Below are 20851 nucleotides of genomic sequence, written 5' to 3' on the forward strand. Positions count from 1 at the left end.
CAGTTCTGCTCACTGACTCCCCGCAGTGCTCCCAGTACCGCCCCAGTGCTCCCAGTGCCATCCCAGTGCTCCCAGTTCGGCTCGCTGGTTCCCCGTGGTGCTCCCAGTGCCGATCCTTTGCTCCCCCATTGCTCCCAGTGCTGCCCCAGTGGTCCCAGTACAGCTCCCTGGCTACCCCCCAGTGCTCCCAGCACAGCTCCCAGACTCCCCTCAGTACGCCCAGTGCCGCTCCTTGGCTGCCCCAGTACTCCCAGTGCAGCTCCTCGGCTGCCCCAGTGCTCCCAGTGTCGTTGCCTGGCTCCTCCCAGTGTTCCCAGTGCCATCCCAGTGCTCCCAGTTCGGCTCGCTGGCTCCCCCCTCCAGTGCTCCCAGTGCCGCACCAGTGCTCCCAGTTCGGGTCGCTGACACCCCCTAGCGCTCCCAGTGCCGTCCCAGTGCTCTCAGTGCTGCTCCCTGGCTCCCCCCAGTGCAGGTCCGAGGCCGCCCCAGTGCTCCCAGTGCCGCTCACCGGCTGCCCCCAGTGCTCCCAGTGCCGCCCCAGTATTCCCAGTTCGGCTCCTTCACTGTCCCCAGTGCTCCCAGAGTCCCCCTCAGTGCTCCCAGTGCCGCCCTAGCCGCCTCCTTGGCCCGCTCACCCGTGCTGGCTCCGACCGAGCGCCAGAAGCCGCTGCTGCCGCTGCTGCCGCTGCTGCCGCTGCTGCCGCTGCTGCCGCTGCTGCCGCTGCTGCCGCTGCTGCCGCTGCTGCCGCTGCTGCCGCTGCTGCCGCTGCTGCCGCTGCTGCCGCTGCTGCCGCTGCTGCCGCTGCTGCGCATGCGCGATCGCACCGACGGGACGGCGCAGCTGCGGCCGGGACCTGTCGAGCGGGTCTGGCCGGTACGTGGGTGGGGGCGGGGCGGCGTCAGCGGGGGTTGGGGGGAGCGGAACCGGGGGGGGGGGGGGGGGGGGGGGTTTACGGAGCGGGGGAGGGGGACTGTGAGGGGAAGGGGGAAGCTGGGAGGGGGGAGGGGGTCAGTGAGAAACAGGGGGAATACGGGTGGGAGGGGGCCGGGCCGTGAGGGGGAGCAGGGGAGGGGGCTGCCAGGGCTGGGGGCTCAGGAGGGGAGGGGAGGGAGGGGTCTGCCCCTGCCCCCCCCCCCCCCGGGCACAGACGCGAGGTAGACGCGTGTTCACGCGTGTGCGTTTGAGCCCACAGGCGTCCCCCTCCCCGCGGGGGGGGCTCCACCGACACCCCCCCCCCCCCCCGTGGCCGGGGGCTCCGCTGGGCAGCCCCCGGGGCTGCCTCCCAAGGGCGTCAGCCGCCGCCATCGTTGTCCCGAACGCGGGCTCGTTACCCGACGCGCGACGCCAATTTATACACCGAGGCGAGGTATTGCCATTTCTTTTATTCTGGTTGGCGCGCAAAGTAGGGAGCTCGGTGGTAGCCGGCAAAAGACTGGCTCTCCGATTGTTGAAGATGATCTTAAGTTTCACTGAATCTTTAGGTTATGAAATAACCAACTGGAAGAACATTTCGATTGCAATAAGTTAGCCTCCGTGGTAGCGTTATGCGTAGGTCGCTGTGTTAATTATTATTTGAAGGCTGCGTTGCTTGAAGTCCCTGTTCCCGATTCTCTGGACTCTCCAGAGCCCCGAGGTTCTATTGTATATGGGATGAGTTAGTTGCCAACCTGGCAAGGTAGATATCTAGCTGGCCAACTTGGCAACAAAACCTACTTTTAAGGTGTCCTGAAGTCACCTGTCCTCGTTATAACACTAAAAACCACACCCACAGGTCAAGACGACCCCTGCCCAGGTGAAGACCCTTCCCCCGCGCAAGCGTAGTAACAGAAGAGAATGACATAACCGGTATTATAATTATAGGTAAATCACTAACCAATCGTTGTAACTGGGAGTGTACTACCCTGTAATTTTTGTGCATAAATGTAACGGTGATCTAGGCGTGCTGGATTTGTGGAAATTCCACCTTGCACCCGGCGCCGCAATAAAGAACGCCTGCTTTCTAAAACTCCAAATTGAGTCTTGGAGAGCTCTTCATCTGCCGATTTACAGTAACATGATGATCAAAACTTCGCACTATTTATATGCCGTCTCCTGTTGGTTAAATGATTCTCTCGTTTCTTATGCTAATTAGTCCGCATGCTCAGTCTCCTCTTCTTTTGGGTCGGAGGGTTTCTTGAGTCGGTGGGCCGTGAGTCAGTGGTCGTGATCTCCCCTTGTCGGAATTAACTCTCCTTCACCTTTAGTTTCACGCTTCAGCTGTCGCAGCCAAATTCCTGTGGTTTTGCTGATAAAACAAGTTATTTCCGAACAGCCTGATTTGTCGAGGATGTTCCTGATTTATCGAGGATGTTCCTGATTCATCGAGGATGTTCCTGATATATCTCCCTTGAGATTAGCCGCCGTGCCAAGTATTTACTTCGAACCTCCCCGACCTTGAATAGTTAACAAAGCACTGGGCAAAATAATTGCACATTAATCGATGACAGCCTCCTGCAAACTTACATCACCATCACCGCAGCCATCGCCCTGAATTAGGGAACAAATGGGTAATTGTTAGCATTAAACTATTGTAGCTAGCAACTCCGATAGCATAGATGCTGTTGCAAGCTGTGCTGGTTTTGGTTGGGGTAGAGTTAATTTTCTTCCCAGTAGCTGGTACGGGGCTGTGGTTTGGATTTGTGCTGGAAACAGCGTTGGTAACACAGGGATGTTTTCGTTACCGCTGAGCAGTGCTGACACAGAGTCAAGGCCTTTTCTGCTTCTAACCCCACCCCACCAGCGAGCAGGCTGGGGGGGGCACAAGAAGTTGGGAGGGGACACGGCCGGGACAGTTGACCCCAACTGCCCAACGGGATATCCCACACCATATGGCGTCATGCTCAGCATATAAAGCTGGGGGCAGAAGGAGGAAGGGGGGGACATTCGGAGTGATGGCGTTTGTCTTCCCACGTCACCATTAGGCGTGATGGAGCCCTGCTTCCCTGGAGATGGCTGAACACCTGCCTGCCCATGGGAAGGAGTGAATGAATTCCTGGGTTTGCTTTGCTTGCGTGCGCGGCTTTTGCTTTACCTATTAAACTGTCTTTATCTCAACCCACGAGTTTTCTCACTTTTACCCTTCCGATTCTCTCCCCCATCCCATCACGGGGGAGTGAGCGAGCGGCTGCGTGGTGCTTAGTTGCCTGCTAAGGTTAAACGACGACACTGCATTTAAAAAAAAAAAAACCCCGCATTTTCACTTCTTCCTGCTTCTCAAATGGCTTAAAATTGCCTCGGTGACCAACTGATGTATTTTTACTTCTGTTTTTGGACTGCCGTTCCAGGTAAGTTTTAGTTTCCTTTGCATTTTAGATAATTATCCAGTACATGTATCTCCTGTTGGCCACGTAACTGTGAAAACACACCCAAGTTGGAAAACTCCGAACTTACCACAGGTGCACAGTATCTTCTTAAACAGCTCCTTATGCTTTAAGATGTCGGAGAGGATACTGCAGGGAATGTCTCCCAAGAGAATGCGACGTCCCACGAAGCTGGAGAGTGCGTAACACCCGGGAAAGGAGGATTTCCGCGCCGTCGCTGAGCTGAACTTGAAATTTGCTCTTCGATTCTTCTGTAAAATAAATGAAGTTTGGTGAAAGACAGCCGGCAAGTTCTCTCCTCTGTTTCTTTTGGAGCCAGATCCTCGGGAAGCACCAGCAGCTTCCGGTTCACGGGGATCCGTCACCCCACTGGTGTGGAGAACAGATGGGTCGTTGCTTTCTAGCTCAACCATCAAAACCAGCATCTCGGACAAATCCCAAATTTCCTTTGGGAAACCCAGGCATCTCCCCCTGCCTGAAACAAACCATAGGGACCATCTAGGAGCCTGCACCTGAGGTTGGGCAGCCAGCTCCAGTGGATGTGGAGGGCTTCCATGAGGGACTGGGGCATAGAAGAGGATGCTGGGTGGCTTTGTCCTGGCCAAGAGGAGGCGAAGGGACGATCCCACCGCAGCCAACAGCTACTACGGGAAGGGCAGCTAGGGAGACAACAAGCCCAGAGACTTTTTGATGGTGCCAGAAGTCGTAGCAGGGAGCAACAGCCACGAGTTATCCTCTCCTCCATCTCCTGATCAAAGAAGGGCCAACACTGGCCTCAAACCAGGCTTTGTCCAGCCACGGAAACCCTCCAAGCGTGGTGATTCCACCACCTCGCTCGTGTTCTAACACTTGACTGTCTTCGCGTGGACGCGCTCTGGCTCCATCACGTCCTTCCCCTCAACAACAAGCCCCATGCTCACCGAGCGCGCAATGAAGCAGCGTTGCGACGGGATAAGGAAATCAAGATTCCTGGAGTGAAACCAAGATGTTTCTCCATTCCTGGAATGAAGCTTCATTTTCTAGCGTGGAAGATTATTTTTTTCCCCCCCTCTCATTTTGTGTTGCCAACAAAATTGGAAGGTCCCTCTGAAAAGACCTGGTCTTCCTGTCCAGCTCACTTACAAACCAAGAGCTTCTCTCAAGAAAAGCCCTCAGGGGACACTCACGGACAGCAGAAATGAGATCACAGACTCCGGGAGTGTTAAGCAGGTTTGCAAGAACGGGGCCAGTGCTCTCATCAAACGTGTCGACGCTTCCCAGCCTCTTCATCTCCGAACACATTTTCTCCACGAGAACAGAAAGCACCGTCCCAGCAGCCGGTTTGCTCGTCTTGAGGAACATGGGTATCACGGATTTTAGCATGGATTCCTGGAAGGACAAGAAATTTCTCCTCTTTAGGGGCTTTGTGGACTCGCGGCTGTTTCAGAAAGACCTTTCTCCACCCTCTTAACCCAGCCCAGATCAGTAAAAGAGTTGACAAAGTGGGATGTAGAGGCCTCCAGCAGCCCAAGGAGGGGTGGCAGGTCTCCTACCTCCCTTTTGTCGAGGGCTCTGATCCACTGGATGATGCAATTCGTAAAGCAGCTCTCCAACTCCGCGTCACAGCGCTTCTCCATCTTCAGGAAAGCCCGGTAGAAGTCCACGAGGTATTGGTCATTAACCTACAGCAAGGAAACACTTCAGAGGCAGCTGCTTGCTGGGTCCTTACCAGCCTGCTCAAGTTCCGCCACCAAAATGGTGACCGAGGCAAAACCGAGCGTGGCAAAGACCAGGAGCATCATCCCCCCCACCAGCTGCCACGTCTCCACGACTCGCCTTCTTCAGCCACTTCTCAAACATGTTGCGGATCAAGCCCTGCCACTCCTTGGTCCACCCCGCACAGAGAATCTTCACTGAAAGCAGCTGCTGCCACGTCTACGGAGGAAGAGCCAAACCCATCAGCTGGACCTTGAGGAACACCCAGATCTATCCAGGGCTGCGGCTCGTGTTGGTCTCTGGCTCTCGTCACTCACCTCAGTGTTCTTCAGGAAGGATTTCTTGTCCATGGGTGCCCTGTGAAAGTATCTCTCGAGCCACAGCGTGGTCAAACATGAAAACTCTTGAAACCTTTCCACTGAAGTAAACTTCCTTGAGAAATCAAAGAATAGAAGAGTGAGCCAGAAGCTCTGGGCTCTCCGTGGCTACAAACAGGAGGCTAAGCCCCCGTGACAGAAGCCACGGACCTTGTTCTCACCTTGTTCCCTTGTAGCAAATCCTCTTTGCTGACAAACATCCCAAGTATCCGCAGCGTTATCATCATGGAGCTGAGGGACACCGATTTCATCAGCTCCTCCAAGAAATGCTTGAGCAAGAGCTACACCAAGTTCAGACACTGCAAGACCTCGTGCTCATTCATGGGCTTCAGCGGTTGCTTTGAAGACCCCGACGGGCACCTGCGGACGCGGGAAAGGACCAAATGCTTCTTGCGGTTGCTTTCACAGCTGCTACCTGACCACAGGCACCGTCTGCAGCTGGGAGATGTGGGCAGGTTCATAGGACACACCCCTTGTGGGTCTCCATGCTCTCCAGCCACGGTGGGGTTAAAGACATCAAAAATATAATGGGCAAACCACAGCAGCCACCCTCCTTCTGCTCAGCCAGGGCTCGCTCCATCCCTCCATCCCTCCCTCCCTCCCTCCCTCCCTCCCCAGACCCTTTATGGAGGTGCCCCAGCTCCTCTCCTCTCAAGAAGTCCCCACTCACAAGTCCTTGAACCAGGAGTCCATCCTGGTGGCGATGATTTCCAAAGCCATGTTCAAATCGTCTTCCTGAAAAGAGGACAGAAAGACATTGAGGACAAATGTGAGAAGGCTTCTGCTCCCGCAGCTGAGGAGCTTCCACGTGTGAAGTTTTCTGGCAAGATTAAAGGGATTTCCTTTCTTCTGGTCCCAGGATTCAGCTCTAACCCTGTGTTTCTACAATTAAGTCCTTCAGGCCTGCTGAAAATCTCTGTAGGAACCAAGGACACGTTCTGGCCCACGTTTAAACAGCCCCACCACTCCCTGCAGAGCAGACGAAGGGCTTCCACCAGTCACTTGTCCTTACAGGCACTTGGGATGAGGCTGTACTGATGCGCAAGCTGCGCCTGTACAAGGTGCCCAAGAGGAGCTGGAGTGGAAGCCAAATGTCAGGCAAAGGGTCCTTGGCGAAGTTCCTCAAGGCCACCATCTCCACCACCTTCTTTGCCAGCGGAGCACATCTTCTAATCAAGGTCTTGTGAGTGTCCATCATCTTCAGGACTTTCCTAGGAAAGCAGGTCAAGAACATCAGATGGACTTTGGAGGACCGGGAGGTACGTTGGTAGCATTTGAGATGGCACCATGACACAGTGGTGACCTACAGCCGGGGTGGCTGCGGGCTGGAAGGAGGAGCTGGGCTTTGACAGCAAGTGACTCTACACGGCAAGGCAGGAGTTTTTGGAAATTTACCCGCTTTAAGGTCATTAGGACAAAACTCAAGGTTCAAGTTGATCTTGACAGGCTTGGAGGAGTGAGCCCGTGCCAACCTCGTGAAGTTCAACGAGGCCAAGTGCAAGGTCCTGCACCTGGGTCGGGGCAACGGTTTCAAACTGAAAGAGGCTGGATTTAGACCAGACTTAAGGAAGAAATGTTGTACGATGAGGGTGGTGAGACAGGTTGCCCAGAGACGCTGTGGGTACCCCATCATTGGAAGTGTTCAAGGTCAGGTTGGACGGGGCTTTGAGGAACATGATCTAGTGGAAGATCACAGAATGGGTTGGGTTGGGATTGAGCTGGAAGTGGCCTTCAAAGACCATCTAGTCCACCCCACCCCCCCCCGCCAAGGACAGGGACATCTGCCCCATCGTTGGTGCTGGTCAAGGTCGGGTTGGACAGGGCTTTGAGCAACCTGATCTAGTGGAAGATGTCCCTGCTCATGGCAGGGGGGGTTGGACTAGATGATCTTTGAAGGTCCCTTCCAACGCATTCTCTCCCCAGGACTGCTCCCATCCAGCTGTCTGGATGAGACCGCACGGCACCTGGCTCCATCCTCCCCTTGAGGTCCACCAATGCTCCTTCAACACCCCCCAGGGCAGGGGACACAACATACCAAGGAGAAGGGGCAGCTCCTTGAGAAGCCACCATGCAGAAGGAATGAAAAGCCCTTTGAAGAGCAGGACAGTTCATCCGATCCTACCTCAGCCTTTCAGGCCCACCTTTGCTTCTCTTCATCCCTCCTCAGCTGTATGAAGGCTTGTGAAGGAGGTTCGCGTGGGAGAAAGGGGTCCTCTGTCTTCTCCTTGATCGCGTAGAGCAGCGGGACCAACCAGATCCACAAGGTGCCGTCAGTGGTCCTGAGACACATTTCCTTCGGAGACGGAAAGTATTTGCTGCAAAAAAAAGTCCAAAAAGGTCAAACTTCCCATAACCAACCTCTGGGATGGCGGTAAGAGACGTGTGTCAACATGGGACCGAGTCTTTTCCCACAACGTGCAATAGGATTCATCCTGCCTGCAGGCAGCTGCCTGGAAAGAGCTCGGATCGAGACACCTCCACGGGACAACCAGTATCGGAGACGGTCGAATGCTCTTCAAGGTGCCCGGGGTACCCCAGATAGGCTCACCAGGCTGGAAGCCACCAACCCGGGTTTACGCACCCTCAAAGACCCCTTGGGATAGCACATGGCACCCAAAGTGACATGCGGGGACAACTGAGCTGAGCCCCGCACCTCTAAAGGTGTCGTTGCTCCAAGCGAGCAGGTTGACAAATCTAAATTACCTTTTTCCTCTCAGTTCTTTGTATCTGTCTTCGAAGAACTCGATGGCCTGGAGGCGCTTTTCAGCCTTGGCGATGGATGCCGGCGGGAGGGGGGACGTGATAGCGAAACGAGGTGTGGAAGGCGAACAGGAGCTTAGGAAGTTTATGTTTCTCGGCCTTCAGGCGCTTGATGATGGCCTGTATGAAGGTTCCAATATTGTCTCTCACCTGGACAACAAGAGTAAGGAGAGGGTGTTTCACCAGGCTGGACAAGATGGTTTTTGTCTGAGAACAGCCCGGTCCAGGGAGGAGGGTGGGAGGTGGAAGATGCCACTGCCTGGGGGCACCTTGCGTGGCACCTCCCTAGGGAGAAATTATTTCTTCCCGGTGCCACACGTCCATCCGGGAAGGTCCTACGTGCTAAATACACCGGGCAGGAGAAGGCTCTTGGCTTCACCCCTCCGCCGTCCAAGCCATCCCCCGAAACGAGGGACATCGCTTTGCCAGCTCCTCAGAGGTTTTGGTGGACGCTTACCGCTTCCTCATCCCAATCGTAGACGATCTCAAAGTCTTCTCCTTTCTCGGCATCCCCGAGACAGACTTGGGTGCTCTCCTTGTACCGATCCGGTTTCCTCTCTGTATCCTCAAGGGAATTCCAGGAGGTAGCGTGAGCAAAGAAATCATTCACCGGGTACTCCATCTGGATCGCGCACCCGGGCACCATTTTGGGTAAAACTTCCCAAATGTCAGTGCTGCTGCTGGGGAAACGGCATTCGATGTGTTCAAAGAAAGTCCACGTTCCTGGGGAAAAAGGAAGAGTTTGGGAACAAAAGGTAGACGCCAAGCTCGGCTGAGCCCCGAAAGCACGAAACCACCTGCGCATTTCTCCAGCCCAAGAGGTGCCACCCGTTTCCCGGACAGCATTCGGGTGCTATGGCTTGGGTGCCAGCCGTGAGTTTTATTACGAGGGAAAAAAGCTGATTTGTATGAGCAGCTCGTAAACCCGCGGCTTGAAACCTCCCAAAATAAGCCAGGGTGAAACGTAGGCCAGCCTACGGCCGTCACCATCGTGGCCAGTCATGACTTTGGGGTAAGTAACGGCGCTTACCGTCCGCTTTGATCTCCGTTTTGGGTATATTCACGACACGATGTAATTGAGCGTTTCTGTACTTCAATGACTCTGGGCTGTTGGAGCTCTCTAAAGAAATGGGCTCTAATTCACACTCTCTCTCTTGGCTGTAGGTGTTAACGAGGGCGTATTTATAAAAGATGAGTCCTCGTTGCAGGTAAGATCCTGGCGCTGCCCGTGATCACTCTGCCTCTGGAAGAGGAAGAAGAGCTTGTTGGCTTGGGGGGTTGACCTTGATGGTCAAGCTTTGGTTCAGCCAACGAGACATCGTTGGCCTTCAAAACGCCAGGGAGAAATCCACAGCCGGGTTCGTCAGCCAGGGGACTAATTAAAGCAACCAGCCCAGCACAGATCCTCGCACGGGGCTGAAAGATCCTGGCCCCAGCCAAAATGGCAGCTCCATGAGTGATGAGGAGGTTGGAGGAGCCATCACCAAGTGCTGTGACTCCACCGGGATGGCTCCATTTGGGGGTTCACCTCCAACCTCTGTAGGAACCTGCAGCGAGGTCCTTCAGCCCAGAGCTGAATCTCCCAAAGGAGAACTGCAGCGGAAACACCTCCTCGGCGTAAATTCAACCATCCTTTTTTTTTTTCACCTTTTCTCCATGTTGGCGAATTCTTCGCAGAGGCCGGGCTGTTTGTAGAAGACGACGCAGATCTTGGGCCTTTTGTCGAGGTCATGAAATTCTGACAGCACAGCAACAAACTGCGGGGTCATCATGTCTTGTGGTGGGTGATGTCCACCAAACAAATACGGGCTGGGCCGGCAGCTGTTGGGGAAGAGGTAGAGGGTCCCCACTGCGTCCTCCTGCCACCGTCCCCCTTCCCCGTCTTCACCTGCTCCACCACTCACATCCACTTCAGTTGGCTCTTGGCCGACGTCCCTAGAGGTCGCACGTCCCCTGCGTCGTCACCTCCCGCCCTGTCGAAGACCCCTGGGTTACTCCGAGGTATTTCAGAAAGACCCGGATGCCTCGGAGCGAGCGCCCACTGCTTGGCTGTGGGAAGAGGATGCGGAAGGACATCCTGGGGGTCTCTCTACACCAAGCAGAGGTGGGATTTGAGCGGAGAAGGGACCTAACGATGCCTAAGCTGCATCTCCTCCCGCCACAGCCCCTTCCCCTGGGGAGCTTTTCGGCTCCGAAGCACCAATTTGGGGAGCTTTTGGGCTCAGAAACGCCCACTGAGGGAGGTTTTTGGGCTCAGAAAGACTGATTCAGGGAGCTTTAGGGATACAAAACACCCATTTACGGAGCTCTGGGGCTCCGAAACTTCCACTTAAGGAACTTTGGGGCTGAGAAGCACCAATATAGGGAGCTTTGGGGCTCCGAAACAGCGATTTGGGGAGCTTTTGGGCTCAGAAACACCCATTTAGGAAGATTTTGGGCTCAGAAACAGCCATGTGGGGAGCTTTGGGGCTCTGAAACAGTGATTTGGGGAGCTTTTGGGCTCAGAAACACCCATTTAGGAAGATTTTGGGCTCAGAAACAGCCATGTGGGGAGCTTTGGGGTTCAGAAACAGTGATTTGGGGAGCTTTTGGGCTCAGAAACACCCATTTAGGAAGATTTTGGGCTCAGAAACAGCCATGTGGGGAGCTTTGGGGCTCCGAAACAGCGATTTGGGGAGCTTTTGGGCTCAGAAACACCCATTTAGGAAGATTTTGGGCTCAGAAACAGCCATGTGGGGAGCTTTGGGGCTCTGAAACAGTGATTTGGGGAGCTTTTGGGCTCAGAAACACCCATTTAGGAAGATTTTGGGCTCAGAAACAGCCATGTGGGGAGCTTTGGGGCTCTGAAACAGCGATTTGGGGAGCTTTTGGGCTCAGAAACACCCATGTGGGGAGCTTTGGGGCTCCGAAACAGCAGTTTGGGGAGCTTTTGGGCTCAGAAACAGCCATGTGGGGAGCTTTTGGGCTCAGAAACACCCATTTAGGAAGATTTTGGGCTCAGAAACAGCCATGTGGGGAGCTTTGGGGCTCCAAAACAGCGATTTGGGGAGCTTTGGGGCTCAGAAACACCCATGTGGGGAGCTTTTGGGCTCAGAAACACCCATTTAGGAAGATTTTGGGCTCAGAAACAGCCATGTGGGGAGCTTTGGGGCTCAGAAGCAGCGGTTTGGGGAGCTTCGGGGTTCGGAAGCACCGACTTGGAGAGCTCTGGGGGGAGCCAGGGAGTGGTACTGGGAGCACTGGGGCAGGAGCGGGCGCCCCGGGCGGGCCCCGGGCGGGCAGCGGTACAGCACCGCCGGGCAGTGGGCGGGCCCCGGGCGGGCAGTGGGCGGGCACCGCCGGGCAGTGGGCGGGCCCCGGGCGGGCAGTGGGCGGGCAATCGGCGGGCAGTGGGCGGGCACCGGCGGGCAGTGGGCGGGCACCGGGCGGGCAGTGGGCGGGCACGGGGCGGGCAGTGGGCGGGCAATCGGCGGGCAGTGGGCGGGCAATCGGCGGGCAGTGGGCGGGCAGTGGGCGGGCCCCGGGAGGGCAGCGGTACAGCACCGCCGGGCAGTGGGCGGGCAGTGGGCGGGCAGTGGGCGGGCACCGCCGGGCAGTGGGCGGGCAATCGGCGGGCAGTGGGCGGGCACCGCCGGGCAGTGGGCGGGCAATCGGCGGGCAGTGGGCGGGCAATCGGCGGGCAGTGGGCGGGCAGTGGGCGGGCCCCGCCGGGCAGCGGGGAGCCGGGGCTGGTGTCCGCGGGGTTTCCCAGCTCGGGCCCGCAGGGGCCGGGGCCGCGCCGCAACTCCCGTGACGCCCCGCGGCCGGAGGCGGGACGACAGCGGCTCCCGTCGTGCCCCGCGCCACGCGGTGTGGGCGGGGTTTCCCGCCCCGCGCGGCTCCTCCCCCCCGTTCCCGTCAGCCTGCGCGGCCGCCGCGCGCCGTCATGATGGAGGAGCTGGGGCTGCTGGGGGAGAAGGCGCAGGTTTGGGGGGGCCCACGCACCCGGGGGGGGGGGGGGGGGCTGCTGCTCATGTGGGGGGACCCCCGGGGACCCCCGCGGCCACGGGTGCCCCCTCCCCATCGCTGGGTGCCCCCCCCCCCCCACTTCCGGGTGCTTCCCCCCCCCCGGGTCCCCCGTCATCGCTGGGTTCCCCCCCCCCGTTCCGGGGTGACACCCCCACCCCGGGTGCCCCCCCCCCCCCCCATCTCTGTGTGTGTCCCCCCGCCATGGGTGACACCCCCCCCCATTCTCTGGGTGCCCCCCCCCCTTACCCAGGTCGTCACCCCCCACCGATCTCCCCCCCCCCCCCCCCCCCCCCAATCTCCGGGTGCTCCCCCACCCCTGGGTGCCCCCCATCACTGTGTGCCCCCCACCCACCCATGGGTGACACCCCCCCCAATCTTTGGGTGCCCCCCCCATGGGTGACACCCCCCCCAATCTTTGGGTGCCCCCCCCATGGGTGACACCCCCCCCAATCTCTGGGTGCCCCCCCCCCCCATGGGTGACACCCCCCCCAATCTCTGGGTGCTCCCCCCCCATGGGTGACACCCCCCCCAATCTTTGGGTGCCCCCCCCCCCATGGGTGACACCCCCCCCAATCTTTAGGTGCCCCCCCCATGGGTGACACCCCCCCTAATCTCTGGGTGCCCCCCCATGGGTGACACCCCCCCCAATCTTTAGGTGCCCCCCCCATGGGTGACACCCCCCCCAATCTCTGGGTGCCCCCCCCCCCCATGGGTGACACCCCCCCCCAATCTTTGGGTGCCCCCCCCCCCCATGGGTGACACACCCCCCCCAATCTCTGGGTGCCCCCCCCATGGGTGACACCCCCCCCAATCTTTGGGTGCCCCCCCCCCATGGGTGACCCCCCCCCAATCTCTGGGTGCCCCCCCCCCCATGGGTGACACCCCCCTCCAATCTCTGGGTGCCCCCCCCCATGGGTGACACCCCCCCCAATCTCTGGGTGCCCCCCTCCAGGTGCCGCCCCCCCCCCCCCCAATCTCTGGGTGCCCCCCCCCCCATGGGTGACACCCCCCTCCAATCTCTGGGTGCCCCCCCCCATGGGTGACACCCCCCCCAATCTCTGGGTGCCCCCCTCCAGGTGCCGCCCCCCCCCCCCCCAATCTCTGGGTTTCCCCACCACCACCCCTGGGTGTCGTCGCCCCCCCCCCCCCAATTTCTGGGTGCCCCCCCCCCCCCAGGATGAGCTGCCGGCGCTGGCCGCCCCCCGCCCGCCCACCGGTCTCTCCTTCCTGGTGCCGGAACCCGAGGACCTGGAGGACCTCTACAGCCGCTACAAGGTGGGGTGCGGGTGGGGGGGGGTGGGTGCGGGCAGGAGGGAGGGGGTGCGGGTGGGGGGGGTGGGGCTAAGCGGGACACCCCACCCTGACCTTCAGCTGCCCCAGTAGAAGCTGCAGCAGGAGCTGGAGTTCCTGGAGGTGCAGGAGGAGTACATCAAGGACGAGCAGAAGAACCTGAAGAAGGAGTTCCTCCACGCCCAGGAGGAGGTGAAGCGGATCCAGAGCATCCCCTTGGTCATCGGGCAGTTCCTGGAGGCCGTCGACCAGAACACCGCCATCGTGGGCTCCACCACTGGTGGGGAGGGGGGCTGGGCGGGGCTGGCGGGGCCGTGGGGCTGGGCGCGGAGGGTCGGGGGTGGCCGTGGGGCGGTTAGGTGTGGCGGGGACGTGGGGCTGGGGGTGGAAGGTTGGGGATGGCCACGAGGGGACAGGAGCGCTGGGGACACGGGGATGGACGCAGAAGGTCGGAGGTGGCCGTGGGGCGGTTAGGTGTGGCGGGGACGTGGGGCTGGGCGCAGAGGGTCGGAGGTGGCCGTGGGGCGGTTAGGTGTGGTGGGGACGTGGGGCTGGGGGTGGAAGGTTGGGGATGGCCACGAGGGGACAGGAGCGCTGGGGACACGGGGATGGACGCAGAGGGTCGGAGGTGGCCGTGGGGCGGTTAGGTGTGGCGGGGACGTGGGGCTGGGCGCAGAGGGTCGGAGGTGGCCGTGGGGCGGTTAGGTGTGGCGGGGACGTGGGGCTGGGGGTGGAAGGTTGGGGATGGCCACGAGGGGACAGGAGCGCTGGAGACACGGGGATGGACGCAGAGGGTCGGAGGTGGCCGTGGGGCGGTTAGGTGTGGCGGGGACGTGGGGCTGGGCGCGGAGGGTCGGGGGTGGCCGTGGGGCTGGGCGCGGAGGGTCGGGGGTGGCCGTGGGGCGGTTAGGTGTGGCGGGGACGTGGGGCTGGGCGCAGAGGGTCAGGGGTGGCCGTGGGGCTGGGCGCGGAGGGTCGGGGGTGGCCGTGGGGCGGTTAGGTGTGGCGGGGACGTGGGGCTGGGCGCAGAGGGTCAGGGGTGGCCGTGGGGCTGGGCGCGGAGGGTCAGGGGTGGCCGTGGGGTGGTTAGGTGTGGTGGGGACGTGGGGCTGGGGGTGGAAGGTTGGGGATGGCCACGAGGGGACAGGAGCGCTGGGGACACGGGGATGGACGCAGAGGGTCGGAGGTGGCCGTGGGGCGGTTAGGTGTGGCGGGGACGTGGGGCTGGGCGCAGAGGGTCAGGGGTGGCCGTGGGGCTGGGCGCGGAGGGTCGGGGGTGGCCGTGGGGCGGTTAGGTGTGGCGGGGACGTGGGGCTGGGGGTGGAAGGTTGGGGATGGCCACGAGGGGACAGGAGCGCTGGGGACACGGGGATGGACGCAGAAGGTCGGAGGTGGCCGTGGGGCAGTTAGGTGTGGCGGGGACGTGGGGGTGGGCGCGGAGGGTCGGGGGTGGCCGTGGGGCGGTTAGGTGTGGCGGGGACGTGGGGCTGGGGGTGGAAGGTTGGGGATGGCCACGAGGGGACAGGAGCGCTGGGGACACGGGGATGGACGCAGAGGGTCGGAGGTGGCCGTGGGGGGGACAGGTGTGGTGGGGACGTGGGGCTGGGGGTGGAAGGTTGGGGATGGCCACGAGGGGACAGGTATCACGGGCACGTGGTGGGCTCGGGGACAACCCTGGTGGGGGTGACGGGTGGGGGACGCCCTGTCCTTGTTCTCCTGCAGGCTCCAACTACTACGTGCGGATCCTGAGCACCATCGACCGGGAGCTGCTGAAGCCCAATGCCTCGGTGGCCCTGCACAAGCACAGCAACGCGCTGGTGGACGTCCTCCCACCCGAGGCCGACAGCAGCATCATGATGCTCACGTCAGGTGGGCCACCACTTGCCCGGGGCCACCACCGTGTGTCCCAGGGAGCCAGCGCTTCGGGGTGTAGAGCGCCGGCCAGCGCTTGTGGGCGGTGGGACCAAGGGCGTTCTCAGCAGGTTCATGGGTTCCGCCAGGGCTGGGGAGATGCCACGGTGCTGCAGGCCGGAGGCCTTTAGAGGAACCTCCAGAGCTGGACCCAAATGGTGGAGAGCAACTGGACGTGGTCCAGGTCCACCCGGAGGGGTGGTGGGTCTCCATCCTCGGACGTAGCCATCCCTCACCTGGGTTAGATCCTGAGCACCCCGCTCTGGTCGGAGGAGGTTGGACCGGGAACTTCTTGTCCCCGCTGTCTCGGGAGGGTGGTGGGTCTCCGTCGTTGGAGATGTGATTTGCTGTGGTTGGAAAGATGGAGGTTGGACCAGGGACCTCCTGTCCCTGCTGCCCCAAGTGATCTGCTCTGGTCGGAGATGTTTTGCGGAGGAGGTTGGACCAAGGACCTTTCGTCTCTGCCGTCACAGGTGGACGGAGCCGGGGCTGAGGCCTAGATGGGTGGTGGGTCTCCGTCTTTGGGAGACATCCAACCCTCAGCCGGGCAAGGTCCTGAGCGCCCCACCCCCCTCGGAGAACTTTTGAGGGAGACGTTGGGCCAGGGACCTGCTGTCCCGAGGGCTTGGAACCATGACCAAGGGTGGTGGACTTCCATCCTTGGAGCTACCCAGCCGTCATCTGGACAAGGTCCCAAGTGACCTACTCCGGCCCAAGGTGTTTTGGGGAGGAGGTTGCGCTAGGAGTCTCCTGTCCTTGTTGTCCCAAGAGGATGGAGCCGTGACCAAGACCTAGATGGGTGGTGGGTCTCCATCCTTGAAGCCACCCAGCCATCAGGTGGAGAAGGTCTGAAGTGACCAACTGTGGCTGAAGGTGTTTCGGGGAGGAGGTTGGAACAGGAAGCTCTTGTCCTGGTTGCCACTTAAGGATGGAAGCCTGGAGGGGGTGGTGGGTCTCCATCCTTGGAGCTACCCCGACCATCACCTGGGCAGGTGACCTGGTCTGGTTGGGGCTCTTCTCTGGTGGCCAAGGTTGCCACGCAGCGCCCTCCAAGGACCCCGGCCACCGTGGTGGCCCCGGCAGGTGCCCCGCTGATGGCCTGTCCCCATTTCAGACCAGAAGCCGGACGTGATGTACGCCGACATCGGGGGCATGGACATCCAGAAGCAGGAGGTGCGGGAGGCCGTGGAGCTGCCCCTCACCCACTTCGAGCTCTACAAGCAGGTGAGGCCACGCGACGCCGCAGGGTGGGGGGCACGCGGGACCTTTGGTGACCCGTGACGTCACCCCCGGGTGTTGTGTCCCCACCCAGATCGGCATTGACCCCCCGCGGGGCGTCCTCATGTACGGACCCCCCGGCTGCGGCAAGACCATGTTGGCCAAGGCCGTGGCCCACCACACCACAGGTGGGACACCCCGGGGTGCTGGGGGCACCCGTGGTGGGGTCCTTGGGGGGGGTGGTGGTGACCTCGGGGTGCTGGGGTAACCACTGGGTGGCGATGGGGGTCCTTGGGTTGGTTGGGGTCCTTGGGTTGGTGTTGGGGTGCCCCAGGGTGGTGGTGGGAACCTCGGGGTGGTGGGGTAACCGTTGGTGGTGGTGGTATCCTTGAGTAGTGGTGGGGTCTTTGGGGTGCTGTGGGGGCACGCCAGGGTGCTGGTAGGATCCATGGGGTGCTGGTGGGGTCCTTGGGGTGGTGGGGTGCCCTTGGGAAGGTCATGGAGTTCATGGGGTGCTGGTAAGGTTCTGGGGGCACCCCAGAGTGGTGGTGGCACCCCAGGGGCGCTGGTGCGGTCCTTGGGGGTGTTGAGGTTACCCCAGGGTGCTGGTGCAGTCCTTGGGTTGCGGGGTGGGTTCTTGGGGTGGCAGTGGCACCCCAGGGTGCTGATGGGCTCCTTGGGGTTCTCGGGGAACCCCAGGGTGCTAGCGGGGTGCTGGTGGGTTCCTTGGGGTGCTGGTGGCCAGGGGAGGTCTGGGGGTGCTCCCAGGGGCACCCCCACCCAGACGGAAGGTCCCAGCCCCTGCGGGTGCCCCCAGCCGCCTTCATCCGGGTGGTGGGCTCGGAGTTCGTGCAGAAGTACCTGGGGGAGGGTCCCCGCATGGTGCGCGATGTCTTCCGCCTGGCCAAGGAGAACGCCCCCGCCATCATCTTCATCGATGAGATCGACGCCATCGCCACCAAGCGCTTCGACGCCCAGACCGGGGTGAGGGGACGTGGGGACCCTGTGGTGGGTTCGGGGACCCCTTGGTGGTCCTTGGGGCTTGGGTGGGGGTCAGGGAACCCTCTGGAGAATTCCGTGGTGGGTTCCGGGCCCCCTTGGTGTCCCTTGGTCCTTGGGGTGGCTCCAGGGTGGGGTCAGGGACGTCCTGATGTTGGTATCTCCAGGTCCTTGGGGCTTGGGTGGGGGTCAGGGAGCCCCTGGAGGACCCCTTGGTGGGGTTTGGGGACCCCTTGGTGTCCCCTGGTCCTTGGGGCTTGGGGTGGGGGGGTCAGGACCCTCTGGAGAACCCCATGGTGGAGGTCAGGGACCTCCTGGTCCTGGGGGTGGCTCCAGGGGTGGGGGTCAGGGATGTCCTGGTGTCCCCAGGTCCTTGGAGCTGGGAGGGGGGGGGGGGGTGTCAGGAACCCTCTAGAGGACCCCATGGTTGGATTTGGGGACCCCTTGGTGTCCCCTGGTCCTTGGGGTGGCTCCAGGGTGGGGGTCAGGGACGTCCTGATATTGGTGTCTCCGGGTCCTTGGGGCTTGGGTGGGGGTCAGGGAGCCCCTGGAGGACCCCGTGGTGGGGTTTGAGGACCCCTTGGTGGGGTTTGGGGACCCCTTGGTGTCCCCTGGTCCTTGGGGCTTGGGGTGGGGGGGTCAGAAACCCTCTGGAGAACCCCATAGTGGGGATCAGGGCCACCCTGGTCCTTGGGGCTGGGGTGGAGGTCAGGAACCCTCTGGAGAACCCCATGGTGGAGGTCAGGGACCTCCTGGTCCTGGGGGTGGCTCCAGGGGTGGGGGTCAGGGATGTCCTGGTGTCCCCAGGTCCTTGGAGCTGGGAGGGGGGGGTCAGGAACCCTCTAGAGGACCCCATGGTGGGGTTTGGGGACCCCTTGGTGTCCCCTGGTCCTTGGGGTGGTGGGACCCAGGGCGCATCAGGCCCCCTATCTATGGGGCCAGGTCAGGAGGGGCCGTGGGAGGGTGGTGGGTGCTGGGGCGGGGGGGGGGGGGGGTCCCTTGGGTCTCAGTCCCCCACCCACCACGTCTCCCCCCCCACCGCAGCTGACCGGGAGGTTCAGCGCATCCTCCTGGAGCTCCTCAACCAGATGGACGGCTTCGACCAGAACGTCAATGTCAAGGTGAGGGTCCCAGGGATGCTGGGGGCGGGGCGGGGTCTCACGGGTGCTATGGGGGTCCCAGGGGGGTCCTCAGCATCTGTCCCCCCCCCACCCCCCCCCCCCAAGGTGACCCAATGACAAACAGTGGGGACGCGCCGCTCCGGGTGCTGTTCCACCTGAGGGTCCCACGGGTGCTGGGGGTGTCCCACGGGTGCTATGGGGTCCCAGGGTGCACGCAGTGACAGTGACACCCATGTCCCCCCCGTCTCCCCCCTCAAGGTGATCATGGCGACGAACCGGGCGGACACCCTGGACCCGGCGCTGCTGCGTCCGGCCGCCTGGGACCGGAAAATCGAGTTCCCTTTGCCCGACCGACGCCAGAAACGTCTCATCTTCTCCACCATCACCGGCAAGATGAACCTCTCCGAGGAGGTGGACCTCGAGGACTGTATCTGGGGACACGTTGGGGACACCGCAAGGGGCCGGGGGGGGGGGGGGGGGACGGGGACACACGGGGACGTTGGGGGACCCCACCAAGGTAGGAGCCAGCCACCACCCTGGGGTGGCCTGAGGAGGTGGAGAGCCCGTGGGGACAGCGGGAACCATAGGGAGATGTCGGGCTCGGGGACCCCGTGGGGACATCGGGGACCACAGGGAGATGTCGGGCTCGGGGACCCCGTGGGGACAGCGGGAACCATAGGGAGATGTCGGGCTTGGGGACCCCGTGGGGACAGCGGGAACCATAGGCAGATGCCGGGCTCGGGGACCCCGTGGGGACATCGGGGACCACAGGGAGATGCCGGGCTCGGGGACCCCGTGGGGACGTCGGGGACCACAGGCAGATGTCGGGCTCGGGGACCCCGTGGGGACGTCGGGGACCACAGGGGATGTCGGGCTCGGGGACCCCGCGGGGACATCGGGGACCACAGGGAGATGTCGGGCTCGGGGACCCCGCGGGGACGTCGGGGACCACAGGGAGATGCCGGGCTCGGGGACCCCGTGGGGACACTGGGGACATCGTGGACCGCAGGGGACAACGGGGACCCCACAGGGGCATCAGAGACCCCAGGGGATATCGGGGACCTCAGAAGGACGGGGGGGGGGACCCCAAGGGACATCAGGACCTACTAAGGGCAGGAGGGGACTCCAGGGGACATTAGTGACCCCCAAGGGGACACTGGGGACCCCACGAAGAAGGGGGGACGTCAGTGGCCCCAAAGGGACGTCGAGGACCCCAGGGGACATCAGGGACCTTAATGGGAGGGTGCATAGGGACATCGGGGACCCCGGGGGGGGGGGGGGGGGGGGACCCAGGGGTGCTGGCCGACAGCAAGGCCACCTGGAGGGAGGGGAGCCCAAAGTGGGCTGGGGGTAGCCTGGGGACATCAGGGACCGGGGAGGGGACATCGGGGACGGGGACGTTTCCTTCACCCCCACCCAGACGTGGCGCGGCCGGACAAGATCTCGGGGGCCGACATCAACTCCATCTGCCAGGAGGTGGGTGACATGGGGACGGGGGGGGGGACACAGGGGACTCAGGTGCCATGTCCCTCCATGGCAGGGTGACAGGAAGGTGGCAGGGTGCTGTGTCCGTCCATGGTGACATGTCCCGCCATGGCAGGGTGACAAGGGAGGTGGGTGACACATGTGCCATGTCCCTCCGTGGCGGGGTGACAAGGAGGTGACACAGGTGCCATGTCCCTCCACGGCAGGGTGACAAGGAGGTGACACAGGTGCTATGTCCCTCATGGTAGAGTGACAGGGAGGTGATACGTGTGCCACGTGCCTACAGGCAGGGTGACGAGGTGACACAGGTGCTGTGTCCCACCATGGTGACATGTCCCACCACGGCAGGGTGACGAGAAGGTGACATAGTGCCATGTGCTTCCATGGTGGGGTGACAAGGAGGCGACACAGGCGCTGTGTCCCTCCATGGTGACGTGTCCCACCGCGGCAGGGTGACAAGAAGGTGACAAGAAGGTGACACGGGTGTCAGAGGTGCAGTGTCCTTCATAGCGAGATGACACGGGTGCTATGTCCCACCACAGCAGGGTGACAAGGAGGTGGCACAGGTGACAGGTGCTGTGTCCCACCACAGCAGGGTGACAAGGAGGTGGCACGGGTGACACAGGT

At 61.6% G+C, this 20851-nt stretch overlaps 1 protein-coding gene and 1 long non-coding RNA gene across 4 annotated transcripts; both read left to right on the forward strand.

The window, feature by feature from the left end:
* The first annotated feature begins 823 nt into the window (after positions 1-823).
* Positions 824-3636, forward strand: LOC143171679 (uncharacterized). 3 transcript variants are annotated; one of them, XR_012997210.1, is made up of 4 exons: positions 824-874; positions 1773-2049; positions 2313-2547; positions 3353-3636. It is a non-coding gene; the product is annotated as an uncharacterized LOC143171679 (long non-coding RNA). The 3 variants fall into 3 exon arrangements; XR_012997209.1 differs by lacking the exon at positions 824-874 and adding an exon at positions 1207-1367; XR_012997211.1 differs by lacking the exon at positions 824-874 and adding an exon at positions 1211-1367 and having other exon boundaries at positions 1773-1861.
* An 8432-nt stretch (positions 3637-12068) lies between these two features.
* PSMC4 (proteasome 26S subunit, ATPase 4) lies at positions 12069-20593 on the forward strand. The gene is made up of 11 exons (XM_076360694.1): positions 12069-12156; positions 13377-13475; positions 13584-13770; positions 15213-15359; positions 16516-16625; positions 16714-16807; positions 17437-17603; positions 18662-18739; positions 18998-19166; positions 20160-20215; positions 20573-20593. Exons 1-11 carry the CDS (start codon positions 12118-12120, stop codon positions 20591-20593), a joined length of 1167 nt encoding a protein of 388 aa, XP_076216809.1. The 5' UTR covers positions 12069-12117.
* Positions 20594-20851: the final 258 nt, after the last annotated feature.

Source organism: Aptenodytes patagonicus, chromosome 29 (genome assembly GCF_965638725.1).
Source record: "Aptenodytes patagonicus chromosome 29, bAptPat1.pri.cur, whole genome shotgun sequence".
In the NCBI taxonomy this organism is placed as follows: Eukaryota; Metazoa; Chordata; class Aves; order Sphenisciformes; family Spheniscidae; genus Aptenodytes; species Aptenodytes patagonicus.